Consider the following 26442-nt stretch of genomic DNA (forward strand, 5'->3'; position numbering starts at 1 on the left):
CTTAGCCCCTATGACATGGGACTGCTCACTACAATGAGGCTATGTGAACTTAGATTATGTGAATTTAAAATAGGGCAATATAAAAATACTAATAGTCTTAATGCATGCACAGAACATGAAATACAACAGATTCTACTTTACATTTATTCCCCTGGGGAAAATTGCCTTGAATTATGCAAGTTTTGAATTATGCAATGTCTTCAGTAGCACATCCCCTGCAAACCAATGTGACTGAGCATCTACAATTTGCCAAATGAGTGTTAAGATTTACATAAAGTGTCTTATTCAATCTTTCAATGACCCCTCAGGACTGGAATCCTTGGAATCCTATCTCATATGAAGAAAATAAGATTACAAAAAGTTGATTTCCCCAAATTCTTTGGTCATTCAACTAAGATCCAAATCCAAATTGGCCTGGCTTCAAAGGTGTTGTTCATTTGTTCATTTTCTTCCTTTATTCCCCATCTTAATAATATCCCCAGTCTCTCTCTCTCCCCTCCCGCCTCCTCTTCTTCCTTCCCTCCCTCCTTCCTTCTCTCTCTCCCTCTCCCTCTCTCTTTCTCCTTTCCTCTCTCCCTCCTTCCAATACACTGACTACACAAATATTAAGTGGAACATATCTCATTATCTCCCCAAAACCCATGGTTGCCTTTCCAATATTAAAATTGTCTTTTTTCTTCATTGGGGTAATTTTTTCATTAGTGGGCAATTTGCTCCTGACCCCAACTCCTTCCTCATTTCTATCCTCATTAGAGGAAAAAATGTATATCACTTGTTTTGTTACTGAAGGCCCAGTCACAGGAATTAAACTATGGCAGGAATTGGTATTCTTGTCCATCCACTGAAAATGTAATGAAATGTCGCAGACACAAGCACAGGGAAGAAGTTGCCCTCTTGTCTTGATTTTCCCCCTTCTTCCAGATGCCACCACCTCCCACCTCAATTCCCTCAGATGCCTACATTGGCATGAGGCTGACACTTGGGATTCCTTTCTGCACATGTCCCTGTGGTGCCTCTGAAATGGATATTACCTAGTGTTCTTTGTGTATACTGGGGCTGGCAGTTCTACTCTTCTCCTACCATTCCAGCCACAAAATTCACATAGATAGTGAGCTTTGACAAGCTACTTTGAATAGTTTTCTGACCATCACAGTGGAAGAGAAGCCTATTCATTTTTATAAATAATACCAGTTATCAAGGCCTGTGCACCACTGAACACCCAGCAAACTAATTGCTCTTCAAGGGTTGTTCAGGTTCATTTGTAACTGATTGGTTCCTGCAGATACCAGGCTTGGAGGCACTGCCACCCAATGGCTATTTCTGGAAACAGCAACTTGACAAGAGTAGTCAGTCAACTTCTCCGTCCAGAACCCAACAAGAATATCAGACATGGAGAAAAAACGGGGTGAGGGTTGTGATACTGGGATAAGCCAAGTAGTCGGTGCTGCCACCATCCGTCTCTGCCAAAGGAAATCTGATTTTCCCATCATTAAACAGCAGGTGTGAGCTCTTTAATTAGGCAATAAAAATGGCAACTTGGCAGTGAAACTATAAATGTGAAACTATACAACACCATGAATCTTTGGCACTAGGATTAATTTGACTATATTTTTTCTCATGATATAGTGAATGAGTATAGGTAAGAGAAAAAATAAAATAGCAAAGACAAAATTCTCGTTTGTACCTTTTTTGACTACTAGCTTTGTAAGATTTAGATGCATATTTAATAAACTTATTTTCCCCAAAAAAATGGAGCTGGGGAGTGTGGTGGTATTCCTCATGAGACTCAATGAAAGACAAGTTGATTGGAGCTACCAAAGCCTTCTATTTCATGTAATGGAAGCATATCTCAGGCTACTGTGTCCAACAGGTATCCATCATTTCAGCAACTGCATTAATCAAGGTTAATTACAAATTTTCCACTTCTAAATTAGATAAGATGAAATTGTACTGTACAGAGGAGAAAAGCTGCTATTCTGCATTAGTGATGGTTTGCAGGCATAATTGAGAATAATTAAACATTGACTCAAGCAGGTAGGTATGAGAGATCATTCCACTTAAAGAAAGAAAAATATAGGGCAGCACCTGTGACTCAAAGGAGTAGGGAACTGGCCCCATACATCAGGGGTGGCAGATTCAAACCTGGCCCTGGCCAAAAACTTCAAAAAACAAACAAACAAACAAAGATAGATAGATAAATATTTGAGATTGCTCTGTGGATCACATTTTATCTCTTTTTCATTAGAAAACAACACTTGATAATAGTCATTTGTGATTTTTCTCCACTATAGTGAATTTCTCTATGTATATTTTCATTAGCAATCTCCTGGAATAATGTCATAGCTCTCTGGGGTCAGCCTAGGGACTGGAAATGTGAATATACTTTAGTTGGCACATTGTCATATGAGAGTTCTTTGCCCATGAGGATTGGAGAAGGCATCCAAGCTTTAAGAATATTCAGGTAATGCTTCTACAATGATGACTCATTCTACTGTCCTGGGGATAAATATCAGGTAGAAAATTGCCCAACTCATAAACAACTGGCTTCATGACACAGGAAACAGTATAGAATTTGAACACAGACAAAAAAAAAGTTGTGGGGCTAAACAAATTCATTAATTTTCCATTTTGAAACTAAACTGAGGATAAAATTAATAAAAAAAATCAACTCAAGAAAACTTGCCAAAGTTTTTTTTTAAATGCCAAGGCAATATTGTAAAGATATTCATGGGAAATAGCTCTACGGGATGTCAACATGATGCCAAAAAAATTTGAGCAATTAACCAAATTCCCCCATCTAAACTGTTTAAACATCAGATAGGTGCTTATCTAGCACAATAAAAACCTAAACTACTTGACTGGCTCTACTTTTCTTTTTTTTTTTTTATTGAATGGTAACTATGTACATTAATGCACTTCAGGGGTACAGTGTGGGGTTTTCACACACAATCTGAAACATTTCCATCAAACTGGTTAACATAGCCTTCGTGTCATTTTCTTAGTTATTATTTTAAAACTTTCACATTCTGCTCTTAGAAAGATTCACTTGTACCCTTGTAAAATAAACCTCAGAAGTGATCCCTCCAATCCCCCTCCCTACTTTTCTAGCAAATGTGTTTGTAAATTACAAAAGTTGTAAAGTCATAAAAATAATAAGTGATACACCTTTGGGGGGCAAGGCACAGCTGTAAGAGGGACTATACCTAACAAATGCAATCAGTGTAACCTGGTTTCTTGTACCCTCAATGAATCCCCAACAATAAAAAAAAAAGTACTTTCCTTTCCCTTAGTGAAAACGAATTCAGAGTAACCTGGATATCAACAGCTATCATTTCCAAAAGACCTCCTTTTAGTTGTTGTTTTTTTTTCTCTTTCTTTCTTTCTTTTTTTTTTTTTTTTCGTATTTGGTGTTTGACCCTTCATATAAAGCAGTGACTATGAAAGGAATTTAAATTTATAGACCATTTGGAAAATTAGCAGAAAGTTACAGGTCACTTACTATATATACAAAGACTTATTCTCAGTGTAGTAAGTACAAAAATATATACTGAGTCTTTATCCCTCCAAGTATCCTATACTTTAGTTGGATGGACAAAGCATGTATGCATGAAGCAGACCCACTTAGATGTACAACCCAGGACAAACCAGACAACACTACAGTCTAGATCAGGGGCTGGCAATGCTGCCTGCAAATGGCCATTTGGTTTCTGTTGCATATACTCAACTGTGCCATTTTAGTGTAAAAGAAGCCATAAACAATATGTAAGTGAATGAGTATGGCTATATTTCAATAAAACATAATTTTTCAAATATATGGTGAGTAGGATTTAGTCCATGGGCTATAATTTGCTGCTTCCTGATCTAAGTGAATGACACTTTCTGGAGCACAGTGTGAATGGGGTCCCCTTAAGTATAATCTGGGAGGTCCTGGGAAGGACTGATGTGCTTCTTAATCATCTTTGTATAGCTTCCTCCCACCTTTCACCAGCATCTAGTACAGTATCTTCCAAGTAATAGTCCCTCAAGGTTTGTTTTTGTTTTTCTTAATTAAGTATGATTGAAAAGATACCAACTCAGTGAATCATAACAGCATTTTGAGAGCTTAATTACCTTTGAAAACTATCCTGCAAGTTTGTAGTAAAGTAGTTCAGAAAGGGATCATGTAAGCCCAAGAATCATAAAAAGAATGTGACAGGGGAAGACGTGAGCTAAAAACATCTAAGGATTAGCAGCCAAAGGGAGAGAATCTGACATCAGAGTTGGGTAAAAGCAACAAAAAGGCATTTCAATCCTGAGAGACCAACACCAAGGGACTTCACATCACATGTAATAGACATCTCACAACACCCTGTAAATCCGAGTGAATAATGCATTTAATGCTAGCACTTCAATGCTGGGAAGATGTTCGTGATTTGAAGGAAACTCAGAGACAAACCAAAATGATTAAGTGACCAAAAGGATTCACTTATGAGCAGCTGTAAAAGAAGTCAAATACATGATTGGCCTGCTGATGGCCAGAAGGAAATGGAAAAAGTTATACAAGTTACTGGACCACAACATATGTGGAACTAACACAAGCAGTTCAGATTGTCTAAGACAAATAGTATAAGGCAGTCAGTGATCTTACAAATAATAATTGGAGTATATTATTACTGGACACTGTGAACACCATGAAGAAGATGAATGATGGTCAGCTCTATTGGACTTAACTCTTGGTATGGACATATCTCGGGCATTGACAAATTCCTCTCATTATGCAGCACTGGGTCTTAAAACATTTTTAGGCCATCTGAATAATATATAACTGGAAGTGCTGTAATTGGTATTATAGGAGAACAGGATTGCTCCAGAAGAAGAAATGCAATACAGATCATTGTTTATTTAAAAAAAGAGACATTTCAGGAATGTTAAGTATGCTAAAAAAAACAAAAACTCATTGTCTTCTCTTAGAAGTACTAAATATATGCAATTGGGGGTAATAGTATATAGTTTAGAATTGTTAAAATCAAAGCACAAAAATGTGAAGATAGCTATACATTTCCTTCCTCCCTCCTCCCTTTCTTCCTTCTTTTTTCATTCATTCATTCATTCAACCATTGATCCATCTATCCATCGTCCATTTATCTATCCACCATCTATCCATCCCACATAACTACTACCTAGCCACAATTTGCCAGGTCCTGTACTGGTGTAACAAAAAGTAATACTGCACAGGGCCTATCCGCAAAACAAATAAACAGAAAACAAAAGTCCAACAAAAACCCAAGCTTAGAGTGCAAGGGTAGGGTGGAGGAAGTTGGTGGGCTAGAAAGAAGAGACAGGTTCAATAGAGGGTGGTAAGAACAAAGAAAAGTGGCCCCTGCCCCAGATAGGAGAAAGGTAGAAGGTTAGGGAGATTTCCCAGGAAAAGTGATATCTGAGCCAAATCCTGAAGGATTCTGAGGAATCCCTTAATCAGAAATAATAGGAAAGAGCATCCTAAGTAGGAAGAGTGATATATTCGGTGGACTGGAGGTTACAAAGTGCTGGACCATTTTGCCACAACCTATGTGGAACTAACACAAATAGTGCAGATTATTTTAGACAAGCGGTTCTCAACCTGTGGGTCATGACCCCTTTTTAATAATGAAAATACATTTCGTATTAGGAAGGTTGAGAACCACTTTCTTAGACAAATACTATTAAGCAGGTAGTGATCTTAAAAAGAACTGGAAGATACAAGGATTGTGAATGGTTTTTATTTTCCTTGTTAATTTTGGCCTCTTCCAAAATTTCAACATTAACAAAATGACACCCTTAGATGGCCTATAAATAATTATAAACATTTATATAGTGCTTATTCTGTGTTTGACACTATTCTAAGTTCTTGACACATATTGAGTGATTTTATCCACATAACAATTCTACGAAGCAGGTACTATTATTGTTCTATTTTACAGATAAAGAATAGAGGCCTAGAGAGGTTAAAGAACTTAATGAAGTTGTAGAGTTAATCAGTAGTAGAGCAGCATTTCTTACTTGGGCATCTCATTTCAGAGTCTCTGCTTGTATGTCCTCCATGCTGCTGCCAATTTTCTAAATCAAGAGCCTATTTTCATAGCATTTACTCCTGTAACTCATCCAAAAATTGATCTAATAAATAATCAGTAATATAGTCAAATATTTGAGGCATAGAATGTTCATAACAAAATTTATTGTCACAAAAAATAAGATACAAAATAACCTAAATGTTCTTGGAATTATAAATCATGGTACAGACCATTATGCAAGCATTGGAAATTATAATCTAGAAGCAAGTTAAATAACATGGAAGCATTGGAAATTATAATCTACAAGCAAGTTAAATAAAATTCAAAAGGAAATGCAAGTATAAACTGTAAGATTCTAGTAGTGTATTTGTGTGTTCAGAAAAAAATACACTAGTCAGACTGTATTCTAATTCCAGTCTTGACTCTGTCACTTACTACTTTTCTTTTTCTATTGGTAGAGAGGTCTTGTCATTGCAAAGGCTGGTCTTGAACTCTTAGCTGTAAGCAATCCTCCCGCCTTAACCTCCCAAAATGCTAGGATTACAGGCATGAGCCCTGTGCCTGAACTGTCACTTATAACTTTTGTGACCTTATTTAACCCCTCTGTACCCAGTTTTCTCATTAGAAAATGGGTACAATTGTTATACAGATTAAAATTAATATGTAAATAGTACATATTAAATGCACAAATACTGGCTGGCATGCACTTAGTAACAGCTACCAAAAATTATAGGAAACTCTATTTAAAAGTGAGAACTGGATAATATACATTCAGATAGCAGTTTGATAAGCAGCCTCTGTAACATGGGATCTAGTTTTCCAACTTTGTCCAGTTACTTTTTCCCTTTATTCTTTAAAAAATAATTATTTAATAGGCAGAAATAAAGAGCATTTTCCATTGCAAGTAAAATGTATTAGCTTTCAGAATCTGCTTTGTCAAATTATAAGACTTATAATTATTATAAACACTTAACCAGACATTGAAGTGTTATAAAAGTTTCCTTTTTAACCAGATACCTTCTCAAGACCAGTGTCCTAATATTTTACTTCAGCTCAGTGCTCTTAAATTGTGAGGCTATAAACAGCAGTATCCAGCCTGCGGCCTGCTGATTTTGTAAGGACATTTTTACTTCTCTGTGGTGTTGGATATCATGAAAAGTATACACAGACCTTTTTTTTCCCTCTAAAAAGCTTTTGTTAGCATTTGTATATTTACTGTGTGGCCCAACACAATTCTTGTTCTTCTAACATGTAGCAGAGGAAAAAAAAAACATTGGACACCCCTGGTTGTAAAACTATTTAGAATTATGCTTGCACATCAGTTAAAATCAGTAAGCTGAAAGAAATTATAAATTGGCTTTTGAAGGGTCTAAGGCTATACATAGGTTATTTCTCATTCAAGTTTCAAAATTATCTTAATCATATTGATTTTTAAATGATAGGAAAGAAAAGAAGGGAGTGAGCAGTTTTAATAATAGTATCCAATCTATTTTACCTGAAAGTTTTGTTTTATTCATTAAGGGATATTTTAGATTTTTTTAAATCAGGTAAAAATTATATTATATATATGTGTGTGTGTATATATATATATATAATGCCCAACATGTCTTGATATGTGTATACATTACGGAATAGCTAAATCAAGCTATTTAACATGTGTATTATCTCACATGCTTTCTTTTGTATGTGGTAAGAATACTTAAAATTTACTCTTACTAAGGGAATTGTTGAAGTCATCTTTGGAGCAGGTCTCAGGGATAAAGCTGCTTGAGCAAGTGGGCATATACTGAGAGAGCTGGAATGAGGGCCCTGTGCAGGGGGCAGGATGTGTGCCTTTCACTACTCTGGCCCAAATCATCAAAGTAAAATCCATGCATTGCTTAAGTACTCTCTTTAAGCAAGGGCTAGACAATCCTTGAGCAAGAAAATGAGGTTATTTTGCTGCTCACACCATTAGGAATCTGGTGTCCCAGCAAGCTTGCATGGTTTCATGGTGTCTCTCTCTCTCTCTCTCTCTCTCTCTCTCAGGTCTCCTATGTAAAAGCGATTGACATCTGGATGGCGGTGTGCCTTCTGTTCGTGTTTGCTGCCTTGCTGGAATATGCAGCAGTGAACTTTGTCTCCAGGCAACACAAGGAGTTCCTGCGCCTCCGGAGAAGACAGAAGAGGCAGAATAAGGTACAGTTGGCCCTCAGTGCAGACAAGGTTACATGGGGCATGAGCCAGGCAATGTAATTCAGAAAACAGGAGAACACACAATGAGCAAGAAGCTAAGATTAATTTTTGTCCAAGTATGCTGAATTAGCAGTGGGGCTAGTCCTTTAAAATTGACACAGAATTGTCAGATTTAGCAAATAAAAAGACAAGACATGCAGTTAAATTTGAATTTCAGATAAACAACAAATAATTCTTGGTGTAAACATATATTGGGACATATTTATACTAAAATTTTAAATTTAAATTTTCCCTTAGTAAATTCCCTTAGTAAAATTTTCATTTTAGTACAAATATTGGAACATATCTATACTAAAAATTATTTGCTATTTATCTGAAATTCAAATTTAACTGAATTTCCTGTACTTTACCTGGCAATCCGAATTGGAAGTATATACTCAATTTAACAAAGTTACTTGAAAATCCTGGTTGTTTTGAATATTGATAATTTGTGTGTGTGTGTATGTGTGTGTGTGTGTGTGTGACTCTGAGTGTGCACATAACTGATTTGACTATTTTTTCCCATTTATTGCTCTGGATTTATGTAAATAATGCCCTACCCACATAGACTGTAATCTAATTGAACTGATCTCAATTTCTTGGCATAAACTTTTTTTTTTATTGTTGGGGATTCATTGAGGGTACAAGAAACCAGGTTACATTGATTGCATTTGTTAGATAAAGACCCTCTTACAATCATATCTTGCCCCTATAGGTGTGGCACACCCTCATAGCTTAAACTTTAATGCATAAACCTGAGATTTACATAGTCCAGAGACTTGAGACTTGAAATACATAGCTCAAGAACTCAAGTTCTCTGTGGTTCCCAAACTTGCCTGCACATTAAAATCATCTGGGAATTTTTCAAAACTCCTAGGTCTTGGCCATACCCCACACCAATTAAATCCCAATCTTGGGATGAAGCACAGGCATCACTATTTCTGATGCTCCCAGGCAATTCCAATGTGTAGACGTGTTTGGAAAGCACTGCTCTAATTTATAATTCAGTCTCTTATAGAATACCAGACAGCTTGCACCTGTTTTCCTTTTCAAACTCTGGGAGAGAAATATGCTCTATGATGTAGAGAATGTTACCACCTGTAATAATATTGCTACAGAAATGAAGCTAAAATTTTATCTACAGTAGAGAGATTTTTAAAATTATGGTCCGCCAAAAATTGAGAAATTAAATGCACTGGTGAAGTCATAGTTATATGCTACTATGTTGGAACGAAAATAAAAATGTTTGCTGTCAATATTAATGCTTCCAGATATCTAGATATAAAGCTGAATTTTTACTGTGAGTTAGACATTACTTACTTTGAGGAGTTTGTATATGTCTGAGGTCACTCTGTTCTGCTGCATCTACCAGAAGGTTCCTACATACATTCTGAGTTGTAAGAGAGAAATATCCTGCAAGCTGCCCTGTCTCTTATTCTTTGCTACCTCTCAGGAACATTTTGTTCTGCCACAGCCTAAGGAAAACAAACAAATATCTTCTTTTCCGTACATTACCTTTTAATACTAAGCCTTTCTCAATTTTCTCCTTCCTGTCTCCCTGCTGGTTCTAATCATTTTCAAACTTCATCCACGGAAGTTCAGCACACAGTGGCACAACTTCAGGGTCACTTGTGCCACCTAGGAAGTATTATCAGATTGTGATGATATACAGAGTTAATGCTGCAACTAATTAGTCAGTGGTCGAAGTCACTCAACAACCCATTTCAGATGCTGTAATACTGCCCCAGGCTTCCCCAAACTTACTGTATCATAATAAGACTCACCTGGGACCCTTATGCAACAGACTCATTCTCAGGGAACTCCCATGAAGACATTGATTCCTAAGGTTTAGGGTGGAGCACAAGAATCTGTACTCTTAATAAGCACTCTGAGTGATTTTTATGATGAGATACACTTAACAAACACTCTTCTGGCTTACTAATTGCATACTCTCTTAGACCAGAGATGGAAAATGAGTTTCATTTTGCTTTCCAATCCTAAATAATTGGTAAGACTTTTTGGAATGCTGTGTGAAGGATTTTTAGGCTATTATCTGGGCTATGTGGGAATGAATTTTGTGACTGATTATCAAGTTCTGGCATTACAGAATAATATATATTAAAGATTAGTGTAAAAAAGTATAACTAATCAGTGAACAGAGGAAGGAAACATGCATACTTCAAATGCGTATCTTAGAAAGATATATGGCTTACAATCAATTATCTAAGCATATGACTCAAGAAGATGGAATGAAGAATAATAAATTGAACCCAACAACTATAGAAGGGGGAAAATTATAAAATAGTCAACAAGCAAAATTAATGAAATAGAAGAATAGTCAATTGTGTTTACTGATTACCTTCTCACAAATATTTTCAGTTCAGGGTTTGGGAAGAAACCAGAATATAGTAGTTTAAGGATTAAATAGTAGGTAAGGTTGTGGTGAAAGCCAGTACAGGTTACTTGAGAATTTAGCTTTCAAGAGAAGACAGGTAGGATAGAAAAAATTTCTGTACACTCTCACTTCCGGGCATCATCAGACCACCCACACACCATGAATATATGTATTTATTAAGTTAACAAACACGGAGCACCTACTATGCTAAGCCAGGGAATTCTGGAAATACAGCAAAGAATGGGAGAGATGAAGTAGGAAATGAGGTTGGAGAATAGGTAATTTCAGGTTTATATAGTATTTTGCAGGCTAGTATAAAGGACTATTTTATTCTAACTAATTGGAATCCACTGGTTAGTTTCAACATAGCAAGTAGGCTATCGAGTGGATACTGTGGGGTCAAAAGTATCAAGAGCAGATCTATCAGGAGGCTATTGTAGAAAGTGGTAAGAGATGTTGGTGGATTAGACTACAGGACGAAAGGGATGTGGTCAAAGTCAGGATTCATTCATTCCACAATTACTTATTTGTTTCCTACTATGTGCCAGGCACTGTCTATATTAGAATATATTGTTTAATAGTACACACAAAATGAAATATCTTGAGAAAACTTACGTTCTAGTGGTTATGTGCTGGAGGTAATATCAATACGTTATACTGATACATTTGATGTGAAGAGGTGAGGAAAAGAAAGGGATTGAATATGACTCAGATTTTTGGCTTAAGCAACTGGATGTGTAGTTTTACCACTTACCAAGATAGGGGCTATTGTGAAAGAAGCAAATTTGGGGTGAAACTCAAGAGTTATATTCTGATGCTATGAGATTTAGATGCCTATGAGCTAGCCCAGTAGAGCTGGCAAGCAACTAAATCAATAGACATGTTCAAGAAAGAGATAAAATCTGAAAATGTATAATTGGGAGTGACCAGCAAACATTTGATGTTTTAAATCAACGAAACTGGGTGAGATCACCCATTAAACTCTGAGAATGGAGCACTCCATCACTTAGAAAGCCTATCTACAATGTGTTGAGCAGAAAAAGGAAAAAAGAAAATGACAGACTTTAGATATCACTTATAATTACCTTTGCTGTGCAGGGAGCACATAAGACAGTATGGAAGAAAATGTGTGTTCATAGGAGGGTTCTTTGTTTTTTTTTTTCCAAAATGGAAGGTAAAAGAACATGTTTGACACAGGGAACATTCTCATGAAAAGGAAGATATTCACACTGTAGTGAATATCATACCGCCCAGGTTACCTACGAAAGTCTTGATTTGTGCCTATTTTCCCAATATCTTGTGTGAATAGCATTTGTCCCAGATTATTCATTTAAAATATTTTTATTAATATTTTCATTAAAATAAATTCAAATGGGTTTGGTTGACCTCCATTTTATACACCTGGCTTCTGTCATGGTATGATCCCCTGATGTGAGAATATGCATGTTCAGTGAACAAGTTCTCACTTTAACACACGGTGAAATTTAAAAAAATAAACATCACTATCCGGGCCTCTTTTCTTGACATTTTCCAGATACTGTGTCATAATTCACACTTCCTTTCCAGGATATCTTACAGGGAGCTTGCTGATTAAATGATTTCTACCCAGACACAGAGACTGAAAACAGATGATTCTTTTTTCTTAACATTTTTATTTTATATTTTTCCCTTTTTCTAAAATTTCAGATTACTATGGGAGTACATAGGTGAGGTTACATAGTTTGCTTCTATAAGGATAATGTCTGAGTTGTAGGTGTGCCCTTTACCCAGGGAGTGTGCAGTGTACCCACTGGGTGGGAATTTACCCCTACCCCTTCTTCTCCCTTCTTGAATTTGAGTTTTTCTCTCATGTGAGTATATGGTTGTTAACCTACTAGCTCCAATTTAGTACTGAGCACATGTGATGCTTGTTTTTCCGTTCTTGTGATACTTTGCTTAGGAGAATGTTCTCTATATCCATCTAGGTTGTTACAAAAATTACAAAATCTCCATCATTTTTATGGCTGATCCTTTCTGTCTCTGGCAATGATGGGTAGATAACTGCTGCCCCTACTGGCCACATGCAATACCAGCCTTCATCCATGGTATGGCATGCAAAATCCATGAAGTCACCAGGCCACCACTTGGCAAGGTGTGTGGAAAACATGGAAAATCACAGGTTCCGTGGACATAAAACATACAAGAAATAGAGGCTAAGCAGTCGTACTATTGAGCATCTGACTGCCCACAATTGAGTGGTTTTGTTATGTTTTTGTATGATATATATCTATTTTATGTTTTATTGTTTGATAGTACTCTTTTATTTTGCAATAAACAATATTATAAGGTTGCAATGTCTACTAGTGCCACTCTCCACTGTCAAAATTGTCCTTGTTTGGATAAATTAAATAAGTATCCTAACAATAATGAAGGTAGCATTCTTGTACCATTTTACAGATGAGGAAACTAAAGAGACAAGTAAAATGCCCAAAGCCACACCAATAGGCAATTTGACTCTAGAGTCCCTGACCTTAATCATCGTGTATCCCAACACTGACAGTTTACATTTTACATCTTACATTATGATCCAGTACCACACACACATTTGAAACAAACATTTCTAATGCATTCTAGTATTTTCTATTATGTTTTATTTTAGTGCTGGTTGTCAAGACAAGGTTTAAGGTGGGGCAAGTGAGGTGAGTCATACAAGTTCCAAGTCACATCCTGTTTTTATTTAAAATTTTGATATTTTGTTCACTAGGGATTTTTTTGGCATTAATAATGGTATCTTAAATGTTACATTAAAATATCATGTATTTTGAGTATTGGAGTTTGGGTACTCCTTCGAGTTTTGCACATGAGATTTCACTTGCCTTTCCCTAGTTCAGGCCCAGCTGATCATTAGCTACTAATTAATTTTCTTTCCTTTATTCTTTTTATTTATTTTTTATTACAAAATAATATGAGGGTACAGATGTTTAGGTTACATTGCTTTCAGTTCTAAGTTCATTGTTTTCGATTATAAAGTTCAAGTTGTAGTTACTTATTAATTTTTACAGACCCTAACTGGTTATGGCATGAGTTAAAAAAATTATAATCATTTTAAAGTTCAATATTTCCAATGCAAAACATCATCTCTTAAATCATCACTGAGCTCCATAACATGAAACAAATTCATTCTTTAGAAGGTATAAGGAAAACCAAAAGCAGACCATTTCCCAAAAAAGACAATGGCATTCAGATTTATTCAAGGAAGGTATTTATTGAGAGAACACCTGTGATTACATTTGCATGTGTGGGGTTAAAGTGCCCAGAGTTTACTGAACAATCGAGTTATGAAATGGGGTCAATTTCCAGGAGGGGCCAGGCAATTTGCAACTGGGTGTATTTGTTTTGATTATCTTTCCTACTTTTCACAAAGCAGCCACTGTCAAATTTCATCAAAGCAGAATTTCCTTAGAAACAATTACCCAGATCTTCCCTTACAGAACCGGCCAAACCCAGTGCATTAGAAGCTGATGCCTCAGGTCTATGTGATAAAACTCTATTTTTATGTCAGTTCATCAGCTCTAATAAAAAGCATGCACATCATATGAAGTTAAACAGCTGCCCTACAAGAAAGTTAAAGCTTCACCTACATTTCTCTCTCCTTTTTATATGTGGCTGCCTCACACCTTACTTCTGGCACTATACCTGATTCCAGATGTTTCCAGTTACCCAGATAGCCCTGGTTTCTTTATTTTCAGCTACTAAAGAGAAATTTGGGGTGCTTGTTATGTAGGCCACTTAACGACAAGTTGCTTTTTATTTATTTTTGTTTTGTTTTGTTTTTAATTGACACATATTAGTTGTAAGGTTTAATATATGTATACGTTATATAATGGTTGACTCAAAGTAATTAGCCTATCTATCATCTCAAGCATTTATAATTTGTTTGTGATGAGAACATTCAAAATCCTCTTTTCTAGCTATTTTAAAATATAAATTATTATTAACTATATGCACCCTGTGAATTAGAACACCAGAACTTATTCCTTCTATCTAACTGTACTAACCTCTTCCCATCTCCCTTTTAATCTGATTAGATAAGGTGAAACTATGAGGCCCTAATCAAAATATCGCAGATGACAGTAATTTGGGAAAATGGGAATCAATACATACTCAGGAGGTTTTTTTGTTCCCCTCTCCTTAACCCATCTTTTAGGTCTTAGCTAAATTTCTAACTCCTCAAAAGATTATTTCCTCATCCCATAGGATTGAATTAACTTCAATCTCTGTTCTTAATTTGTCTCTCTTTGTTCCTCCTAATTTGTTCCTCTTTACCCAATGTTGTGACCTTCCACCCATTTGCTGTTCATCCTTTATAGAAGAATGTAAAATTGAAATGATATTGGGAGAGATAGTATTTTAGACATTTTACCTAGAAACACCTAAATCCTCTTAACTAATCATCTTCCCACTGAACTATTGGAGGGAAACAAACATCGGACAGTGAACTACTTTTATTTTTATCCAGGCTTTAGGGATGTCCAACCTGCAGCCCATGAGCTGCCTGCTGATTTTGTGAGGACTTTTTTTTGGCTTATCTTTGGTGTCGGATATCACGCAAAGTATGCACTAATCTTTTTTTTTTTTTTTTTTTGCTAATAAGTTTTCAATAGTGTTTGTGTATTTAATCTGAGGCCCAAAACAACTCTTCTTCTTCGAATGCATAACAGAGCAAAACAAGTTTGGACACCCCTGGAGCCTTAAAGCAATGCTCCTTAACCTGGGACAATTTTTCCCATAGGGAACATTTGACAATGTCTGGAGACAGTTTGGCTGCCATGCCTAGGGGAGTGGTGCTACTGGCTTCCAGTAGGTAGAAACCAGGGATGATGCCAAACCCTTCACATCAAAGAATTGCATAGGGATAATGTCCATAGTGCTGCAGTAGAGAAACCTGGTTTAGAGCATTGTCAGGATACTCTTCTCAATATGCAACAGTCTAAATTGTTTTCTGTTTCTTATATGTAAATTGTACCTCCCTGTAGACATTATCTGTTAACTAAGTCAGGAGAGCTCTTTCAGTTCTGCTGACCTCAGTCAAAGTAAACTCCTGCAAGATTCATACAAAAGTGGAGCCCACTGGGTGATGGCCGGTTGTCTTTACCTTACATTACAAAAAGGCCTTTGGGGGACAGGACACAATTATAAGAGGGTCTTTATCTAACAAATGCAATCAATGTAACCTGGTTCTTTACCCTCAATGAATCCTCAACAATAAAAACAAAAGAAAAAGGCAAATTCTATCCAGCAGCCTATCTTTGAAATTTGATTTCTTTATCCAAATATATACTCAACTGAGTATGAAGGAAAGCTCCATCTAACTGTCCTTATTTATTAAGTAAAGACACAAATCATGTGGATCTGCATATCACATGCCTTAAGAAAAAATATCTATGATGCTATGCATAGCTTCATGCATGAAGGAAGGCAGGTCCCATATCTGAAAAATATTAGGATCAGACTCTGAATTAATATCCAGATTCTGTGAGGTGGAGAGGTTTGTTTGTACATAGGAAAAAATTAAGTTGTTTATTATATCAATTTAGGAAATGATCAGTGGTCTGAAGAGTCAGCTTATTTTTAAAATTAACACTTGAAAATTTGTAGTTCAACAGGTATACACAATGATATTTAGTGTAAAAGAGAAAAGGAAGGCAATAAGACAGCATTAAACAAGAACAGCTGTTCCATCCATTCTAGAAGAAATCCAGTGGGACCTCTTAAACTGGTTTGTTACTAAAGCCAAGAGAATGCATATAAGAAACCCCACTACTCAGAACAATAATAAGCACAGGAGTTGAGAATAACTCACAATAAGCACACTTGTACAGTTGCAGACCATAACAAACAATTCACAGACTGGCACTGCTATATAGATCATACCTCGATCATCCTGCTTGAAGCCAGTGCCTCTTAAACTATGGCACACATGAAAATCACCTGGAGGCCTAGAGAGAGTCTGATTCAGTAGGTCAGGACAGAGCTCACGCTTTTACTTTTCTAACAAGTTAGCAAGTGCCAGTTGACAGGTGATGATCCAGTGAACTCCTAAAATACCTTTCAGTAGTAGCAACGCTATAATCGTGTTTCATACCTTCACTACTAATGTGTCCACAGTCATATTAAAGACATTAACCCCAGTGATTGATTCCACGCCAGGAAATTAGATTCACAGAGAATAAAGTACTTTCTTTAAAAAAAAATTTAGATTTAAAATCCATATAAGTCTCCTTTTTCCTTGTCCTTGAAAAGGAAACTCCATAATCATAGCTCTTATTTTCTTTTCCTTTCAAGGAGAATATAGTGAAACAGTGTGTGTTCTTTTTTATCATTTACTGTTTCCCCATATCCTACCACATGTTTGCACAAGGTGTTTAAAGAAGATTTCATAGATCATTAATTAAGGCAACAACTGCTTCCTTAGCAAGCATGATGTTGAAGAGGTTGTAACTGCTTCCCCAGGGAGGCAGAAAGCATGTTTGTTTTTTATCTTAAAGTTGAGGAGTTTAGATGAGCCTTTAACAGACCTTCATGAATTAGGAATTTAAATTTAATTGTGAAAGCCATCAAGAATAAATAAAGGTCATGGTACTTTGTAATTCCTCATATCACCAGGGTATAGAGCTAGTACTTGTCAGGGACATGGAGGCCTAAAGTATTTTTAAAGTATTTTCTTCTAAGCATGTTCCATTTTACTAGGACAAACTGTTATCGTAGGGCTTGCAATATGGAATTCTCTTTGGCAAAATGCAAGGCAATTTGCAGAAGTAACCTTACCAATGAAATCCCTTTTTAGTATCTCCCTCATTCTTACTTTCATCTCAGGCCATTTCCCATTATCTCCATTTTATTTACTACTTTCTTTTCCTAATGGATCATAGCTTTCTTCCTCTCTGATTTTACACTCTTCATAATTTCCTCTTTTCCTTACCCTCAATCGCATCTCTTCAGACTATCTCACTTTATTCATTCATCCATTCATTCATATACTCAAGGTAAATGTATTGCATATCTACTATGAGCACCCGCAAAGTCCAATGGACTCCACCCTTGAGATTCTCACAGTCCATGAAAAGACAGAAGAATAAAAAGACACATTTTCTGTGTACACATGACATGTATCATGACAGAGGCTCCAGGAGGGCTATGGAACCATACTGGAGGGGCCCTGTGGTGGACATTGCCAATGTCCCACCCATATCCCCATGGCACTCAATGTTTCTACATTCTCTGATGGGCTTCCTACTATTAATAAAGCTCCACTCTGCCTTGATGTGGGGAGAGGGAGAGTGTCTCCTTGAAGGTCCCAGAAACATGGTCAGATTTTGTGAAGCAAGCTAGAAACACTGAGGACTTAACATTCCAGGAACACCTCTACCAATAATGGCAGGGACCTAGAGATAAATATCCTAGTTTCCTTGCCCCTCTGGGTACTAGTTCCCAGTGATTCCCAATGGGATTGAGCTCCAGTTTCTCACAGTGAACCTGCTTGCCAAATGCACATTGAATTGACATCTTTGTTTTCCTTGCCTCACTTCTCGCAATTCCACTACTGGTGCTTCTTGAGATCACCTCCCAAATAAAGTACTTGCATTTATATCCCTGTCTCAGGATCTTCTAGAAAAAGCTAACTAAGACATGCTTCAAGCCATACTTAGGCTCCCTCAGATATGAGTGACAAAACAGGAGGCTGGAGAGCTGAGCAGGGCCAGGCAAGGAAAGTCCCTACACTGTGCTAAGAAGGTTGGACATCCTCCTGAAAGTGATGGGAGACTTTAAATAGGCAAATGGCATGGTCAGATTTGCATTACAGAAAGATCAATCTAGCCCTTTGGAGAAGTATTCTGGAGGATGTTTCAGATAGAGCAGAACTGGAGGCAGGAGAACAATGGAAAGTTCTCGTTGTAATCCCCATAGATAATGAGGGCTAGAAAGGTAGCAAGAAATTAACTGATCTCTAGAAAAATAAAAAATAAAAATCAACATGGCATGTACTAATTAAATATATGAAATGCAAAAAGGCAAAAGTCTAAGATGACTTCCAGGAGTATGGCTTTTTCAAGAAGGGGATCATAGTGTTATAGGATGAAGATTGGGTTAGTGGCAGGGGAAGAGGAAAGTATTAAGTTTTGTGTGGGATAAACTAAAATTTGCAACACGGAGGTGGAGATGTGCATGAGGCAGTCTAGCAATCAGGAGAGATGAGTAGGTTGGACAGGCAGGTTGGGAGTCATTAGGACATAAATGGAGGTTAAAGCTATGGAGGCGGGTGAGATTACCCAGGAGGAGTGTACAGAGAATAGAAGGAGGAAAAGGTTGTGAAGGGACAGGGAAGAGAAGGGAAGAGGTCTGAGGTAAATTCCTGTGAGTACCAGCATGGTAGAGACAAGCAAAAGGTCAGAAGAAACCCAGGAGGGTGTAATCACTCAGAGGCCAGAAAAAGAAAGTTATTCAGGAAGAAAGCCCATAGTCTAAAGATGCACAGTTCAAATAAGGCAAAAGACCAGAAGCAGACATGGATTTTATAAACTCAGAGGACACTGGTAACCTCAACAACAAGAGGTTCAGTGGAGAAATGGAAGTGGGTTCTAGAATTGATCCAGGCAAGAGCAACTGAAATGAAAATGTGGGAACTCTGGTTCAAACATTATCAAGAATTTCAATATGGCAAGAGCAGAGCATTAAATGAATCCTGGGATCCCTCTGAACATGAGACTTTGTATATCTGCACGGGCTGCATGCCTGGGAAGCCAACCCTCAATCCAAGGTGAAGGTTTTGCCAGACAGGATGGATGAATGGACACAACAAAAATTTGTGTTGACTCAAATGTGCTATTCCAAGTAGGGTATGAGGGAGGGATAGAGAAATGGACATAATGTAAAGATGAGAATGAAAGAACATTTTACACATAAGTAAAATAAATGTGAGCAATAAAATACAGCAATTAACACATTTATTTATTTGCAATAAAACATTTACCTAAGGCCTTTCAATGATTCTTTATATTTCTACAGTTCAAATTGAGTTGAAGTTCTAGTTTTGCACATAGAACTTCGGAAGGGAATTTTGCTTTGCAACATTTTTGAAGGGAGTTCAAGTTTTAAATGAGAAGGAACATTTCTATCAACTTGTTTCCTTTTTGTGTTGTTTGCTTATGTTTTGTCTGCCTGGGCAGGCAGGCTCCCAGACAAATGATTTCAATATTTGAATGTTATGTGCTACGCAAAAGATTTCAGTGCATGATTCAGTGGTGACCAAGGACAGAGCATGTTCTCCACTTAGTAGTGCCAAGAAGTTGACCCTTCATCTAGATTTTGACACAGGAGTAGGAATTTGTGAGGTGAAAAGGGAGAAGGATATTCAGGCTGAGAGAACAGTTACACAAGGGCTCAGTTGCAAAAACCAACACAGTGCTTTTACTACATCATAAAGAGTTGAGTCTCACAAAGTGCTGAGAACACGGGGCCTGAGAGGAAAGAAGATTTCAATTACTCATGAAGTAGGAGCTGCCAAAAGGTTTTCAAGATGATGTGATGCTACAATCAGACTGTAATTGTAGAAATATCATTCTGTATAGAAAGGGTCAGGTTGGATAAGGCACAAAAATCAGGAGACTGTTCTTTAGCAATTTTTCTTAAACATTCGTAATTGTGTAATTAGTCTATACTTACCCAAAAGCCCCTCCCTAGAGACATAAATCATTATAAATATATGTTAATTTGCCTTTTTGTAATTGTTCTGGAATTAGCTTTCCAACTCTGAGACACATATTATGACCTTATTAAAGTTTATCTTAAACAAGTGTAAATACAAAAATGGCTTTGTGGTTTGAATCATTTGCAGTAACAAATGCTTTCTTATTATTGCTAGAACAAATCACCACAAACTTAATGACTAAGAATAAAACAAACTTATTTTCTGTAATTTTTGAGGTCAGAAGTCCAACACAGGTCATACTAAGCTAAAATCAAAGTGTCAACAGGGCTGCATTGGTTCTGAAGGGTTGTTACAGGGTTCAAGGGATTAAGGGACTCATCAAAGGAAAAGGTATGACCATGGGGGCAATAATGCACAACAGACTTTATCAGATAGTTTTTAGACTGGGCTTCGTGAGGAGGAGGCCTCTTACAGTATGAGATGATCCAGAGGCTTGGGGGCCACTAACCTAAGGGAGAGTACCAAAGGGCAGCATTGGCCTGGAACCCTATACCCACAAGGCTCTAACTTATTGATGGTCAGCAGATGTTAAGTATACTTTCATGGGATATGCAAAACAGGCTCTAGATATCTAAAATTCTGCTTGTTTAGGCTATTTTTAAAATAATCAATTGTGTAAATTTTGAGTTTGGTGCTGGCAGGCTTTTGAGTTAACAGGTCTCAACCTGTAGTAAAGATATGAATAACCTAGGGGCCAATCCACAGAGGTCATCTTCAGCTCATTTATATAACAACACTTTAGGGGAGAATCTGATTTCTCCACTTTTCCATACACATTTGGGGCAGGCCAGAAGTGCCAGGAGGTAAATGTTCTAGGAGTCGCTCTCAACCAATGAGAGCTAGAGGTTAGTGCCAAATACCCAGCCTTCTCACCCACCCAAATCTGACTCTTTCAGAGGTTTGAGCCTCATTTGCCAACAGTGGTCACCACTTATCATTCACACGCCCTTTATCGGTGTTTCTCCTTTCCCTATCCTACTTCTCCACATCCTCACCACACTTCCCATATTGCCTCCAAAATAAACTTCTTGCATGTAATTCCTTGTCCCAGGGTTGCTTTGGAGAGATCAAAAACAAACCAAGCTGAACACCCTATTGGGCCAGGAGCCTGATGACAATCACAGTCCATTGAACCCCATCATCATCATCCTTACCAAACATTAAACAGATCCAGGAGTACCTTTTGTGCCCAAAGTGTGGATACAGAGCTAAGACTCTAGGAACAATAAGTGGCATTCTTGAGGGAAGAACAATGGTTTCTCCAAATGACAGATAAGCAACTATATTCTATCTATTGTACCTTACAGTTGAAATTGATAAAATATTTCTGTGCTACTGGGTTTCCCAAACAACAGGGTTCCTAATACAATTCCATTGCCTTATGTTCCTAAAATCAAGCCTTTGCTTTCAGCTCCCACCCCACAGGGATAAGGAATCTGTGGCCTTTTCATTTCAAGATCATTTTTTAAGCACCAAAGGAGGCAGAAAAAGCTTCATCTTTCTCTGCTGCACCCCCCTCTTTTTTTCTAAAATATGGAATGCTTCATGAATTTGCATGTCATCCTTGTGCAGGGGCCATGCTAATCTTCTCTGTATCATTCCAATTTTTGTATATGTGCTGCCAAAGCGAGCACTGCACCCCTTTTAAAGAAAGGATTTGTGGTGTAAAATTCGGATTCAGTCAATAGGCCCCACTCAAGGACCATGAAGGCTACAAGTTTCCTTAAGGCTGCAGGCTCCCCACCCCTGAATGATGACTCAAGCTGTAGTTACTTCAACATATCTGGACTCAAAAAAGATGAAAGTGAATGACAGAGAAGTCTAATGGTTCCATGACATTACATCAGAGACATATGGGTTTGTCTAATCACGGTACTAATTTGTCTTGTATCAATGTGATTCGTGTTTGTAACAAACTTATTTGGGGACAAAACACTTAAGTGAAGCTGAAATTATTTCCCACCTGATTTATGAAGTAGCATGAAGTGTAACCCTTTAGAAAATAAATGATCCTAGCTCTGTGCAGGAGTAGCTATAAGGAAATGGCCCCTGTCTTCCTAGCTTTCACACTAAGCTGCTGTACAACCGTACAATTCATTTCTTTAACAAATATTGTTGGAATGTGTGTTTTGTACAAAACTTTGCATTAGATAAGGGGTAGTGAGGGTATGAAAGCTGTTTGAAACTTGTTTTCATGCAATTTTACAGGTAAATAGGAGAAAAAAATTACAAAAAATGTTCTAACATGGGGTAGAAAATGTTCATAATCATAAGGGAATTAGAGTCAGAGCTGTGGCAATTCCTAGGAACAGAGAGCACTTCCAGCTCTCCTGGAGGGGAGAGTCTCAAGAAGGAAGCAGCATTTGTAAAGTCTGTGTTTGTCTTGGAATGTTAACTATAAATTATTCTAAACTCTTGCTATTATGAGTAATTAAAATAGAGCTTAAATAATAGGTAATAAAAACTACACTCTAAGGTAGCATTCCATGCCCATGAAAATGGCCTTATCCTACCTTGCTGATTTACATCAGATGAACCTGTAGAGCAACGGTTCTCAACCTGTGGGTTGCGACCCACAGGAACTTTATTAAAGGGCCAAGGCATTAGGAAGGTTGAGAACCATAAAGCCTCCCACAGGGAGACATTCAAGATGAAAGTGAAAGTCTGTGAAATGGAAGTTTCCTTTGATCTAAGACAATAATTCTCAACTAGGGTCTATTTTTTCCCTGCCCCAAGGGACATTTGGCAATGTTTGAAGGGGCTTTTAATTCTCTCAGCTTGGGGCTTTAGTTCTCACAACTTGGGGTTGGAGACTGTGCTGTGGGCCCCTAGTGGGTAGAGGCCAGGGATGCTACTAAATATCCTGCAGGCCACAGGGAGGTGCCTGCAACAAAGAACCATCTGACCCAAAGTCAATAATGCCAAGACTGAAAAATGCTATGGGACAGAGAAACGCTATGCATGAAGAGGGCTGAGGTCTTTGAGAAAACCTGCTTATTAACAAAGATGTCACTCCTGTCAGGAGTAATTAATTAGAGCTTGCACGACTCATAAGACAATATAGCCAGAAAAATCTTTCAATTATGAATTTTCCTTTTGTGTGAGCTCTTTTATTCTATATAAAGATCTTTTATTTACACAAGATAGCAAAGAAGGGATCCAAAATACAATTATTTGCACTGGTAATGAACAGAGACATGAGTTTTGTTGGGTGTATGATTTAATTGCTTTTCAAAAAGTTGACATGGGTGTAAATATTAGGAGGTTAAATTATTGAATATTCTCACTTCATTTCACCATATCTGCTGCTGCTAGGTTGTCCAAGACCAACAGGAGTCACACCAGAAATGAGCTCTGGTATTTTCTAGAAACAAGGTAATCCACTAGGAGCAGAGCTCTCAGTCCTCACTACACATTAGAGACACTCGGGAACATGTTAAAATTCAAATGCCCAGACCTCACCACAGACCATAAAATGAGAATATTTGGATGTAGGACCCAGATAACTTGGGTTGTTAAAGTTTCCCAGGTGATTTCAAAGTGCAGCCAAACTTGTCATCAGCATCACCTAGAACTAGTTAGAAATGCAGCTTCTCGGGCCCCACCTCCACCCTGCAGAATCAGAATGTGCATTATAACAGGTTTTCCAGGAGGTTCACAAGCACATTAAAGGTTGAGGAGTATGGAAAAATGCTCCAAGTTTTTATTTTTTATTTTTATTTTTTGAGACAAGGTCTCACTCTGTTGCCCTGGGTAGAATACTGTAGTGTCATCATAGCTTACAGTAACCTCAAACTCTTGGGCTCAAGCAATATTCTTGCCTCAGCCTCCCAAGTAGCTGGGACTATAGGCACCTGCCACAATGCCTGGCTAGTTTGTCTATTTTTAATAGAGAAGGAGAAGGAGGTCTCTCTCTCTCTCTCTCTCTCTCTCTCTCAGGCTAGTCTTGAACTCTTAAGCTCTAGCAATCCACCTGCTTTGGCCTCCCAGAATGCTAGAATTACAGGCGTGAGCCACCACACCCAGCCCAAGATCTTAAATAATTTTTCATTCAGCAAGAAATATTAAGTTTGTTAGTATGGCTGCTTATGTTTTTCAATAAATTTGACTTATTTTTCATTTGTGAAAGATTTCAATCATATAATTCTATGTTGCTGATTGTTTGGTTTCTCTTAAGAAGAGTAAGCTCTAACTCTAGTTCAGTAGCCTAAGATTAGCATGCTGTTGCTGGGAACCAAATGGGAACCAGATGAAACATGTTTTCCTGTAACTCTGAGAAGGTTCCCTTTTACCGCTGTGTTCACATACACAAGAAGAAAACAATCTGAAATGTCATGCAACAGAATCCATGCTAGAATAAGGAGCTTCACCTTCGTTAACGAGAATGCACTGTGCATGCATGTGTTTTAGTAAAACAATCATTCTAAATAGCCATACAACTTTATTCTGGAAAACACAAAATGCTTTAAAATATGGTAGTTTGGCAGTGATATCACCACAGGGAGTTTATAAGATTTGCTGGATGTTATACAGCCAGTTCCTGGCTGCCAGACCTCAAATGCTTGAATTCAGCATAGAATCATCAATGCTCTTTCACACTTCCTGTCTTTTAAGACAGATTGATTAAAAAAAAAAAAAAACTTAACAAAAATCCTTGTCATAAAGCCAGCCTTCTTCATCCCAGCCAAGTACACTGTGAACATGTTTCATTATAGCACTCTTTTCTGAAATAACTCTGCTATTGAATTCTCATCCTCTTAAAAATATATACCTTTTCTCTTCCAAAAAATGTAAATGAGAATATGAAAGAGAAACATGGCATGGTGACATAAGGTTATGTCACCATAAGGCCAGGAGTCCAGCTGGCTGAATCCAAATCTAGGCTAGTGCTGTTTTTGCTGGGCAATTTGGAGCCACTCTGGGTCTTAGTTTCTTTATCTGCAGAAAGGGTCTAATAAAGCCCTTTCTCCTGGGTTGGTGTTAGGAACAAACAAGATTATGCATGCGAAAAATGGCACCTTGCATGCACACAGCCAATACTCATTAAATATTTTCTTTCTCTTCCTTCAACCTGTTTTTTTTTAAACCCTCAGGAAAATATCATCAGAATTTTTCTAAACAGCAGACGCTGTTATTCATCTTTCAATATGAAAAGCCTGTCACGGTGTCTGGTACATACTTGGTATTTGAGAAATGTCTGCTACATAAATTTCTGGTTTCTTGTCAAGGCCCACAGTTCAGGGGTCTGAAAGTAGAAAAACACCCAGAACTAAGTCATCAGAAGCCATGCCACTTCTTATATGGAACACTTTAAATATGGACAGCTATGACTGTTTAAAACTCCAGCCCACTGACATCTGATTTCTACCCCAATCCACAGATCTGTGGGAAAAGGAATGGACCGCTCACTGCTTGAAATCATATCATTGAGCTCTTCATGTAAAATGTCATCTGACTCTTTAAATTATCTTATATATTAGTTTGATTAATTTAATTACTTGCTGTTTAGTTCATAGGAGACTCACAATTACACTATGAAAATCCAACACAGTAAATACAAGCATTAAAAGGACAGAAAAAAGTTGTGGCTAAGGCTTCATGGAAGTAGCAGAAATCTAGAGGAAAGGAACCTCCTGGAGGGAGCTGTAATTTGAGCTGAGGATGGAAGGGTGAATTGTAATTCAGCAGGAAGGCAAAAGTCAAAAATAATCACTGAACAGGAAGAATGGCACATGGAAAGGCATGAAGACATGAAAAAGTCTGGGGCCATTGGGGGAACAGAGAGTGGCTAATGCATAGGATATGTAATGCAAAATGATGGGAAATGACACTGGAACAATTCATTAGGGTCTGATTATAAAAGACCTTGTAATTTGCTCTGCATTTTTATCCTGGAGGCAAGCAATCCAGGGCAAAATTCTATCTTGGAGGCAGTGAATGGATAAGTAGAAAAGTAAATTCAGAACCCCTGAATACTGGATTTTATTAGAGAGTTCTGTCTCCTGAGAAACCCTGGAAGACATGGAAGCATTTACTACTAGCTTCCTACTAAAATC

At 37.4% G+C, this 26442-nt stretch overlaps 1 protein-coding gene and 1 non-coding gene across 6 annotated transcripts in view; one reads left to right on the plus strand and one right to left on the minus strand.

Moving 5' to 3' along the window:
* The window catches only part of GLRA2 (glycine receptor alpha 2), a 192475-nt gene that overhangs the window by 140215 nt on the left and 25818 nt on the right, over nt 1-26442 (plus strand). For all 5 annotated transcript variants that reach the window (XM_012806406.1, XM_012806407.1, XM_003791851.3 and 2 more), the window contains one exon: nt 8058-8207. In XM_012806406.1, coding sequence (XP_012661860.1) covers nt 8058-8207 — 150 coding nt within the window. The remainder of the gene's footprint in view (nt 1-8057; nt 8208-26442) is intronic.
* LOC111726002 lies at nt 21914-22020 on the minus strand. The gene has a single exon (XR_002773907.1). It is a non-coding gene; the product is annotated as a U6 spliceosomal RNA (small nuclear RNA).

Source organism: Otolemur garnettii, unplaced genomic scaffold (assembly GCF_000181295.1).
Source record: "Otolemur garnettii isolate 467f Iridium unplaced genomic scaffold, OtoGar3 scaffold00051, whole genome shotgun sequence".
NCBI classification, from domain to species: domain Eukaryota; kingdom Metazoa; phylum Chordata; class Mammalia; order Primates; family Galagidae; genus Otolemur; species Otolemur garnettii.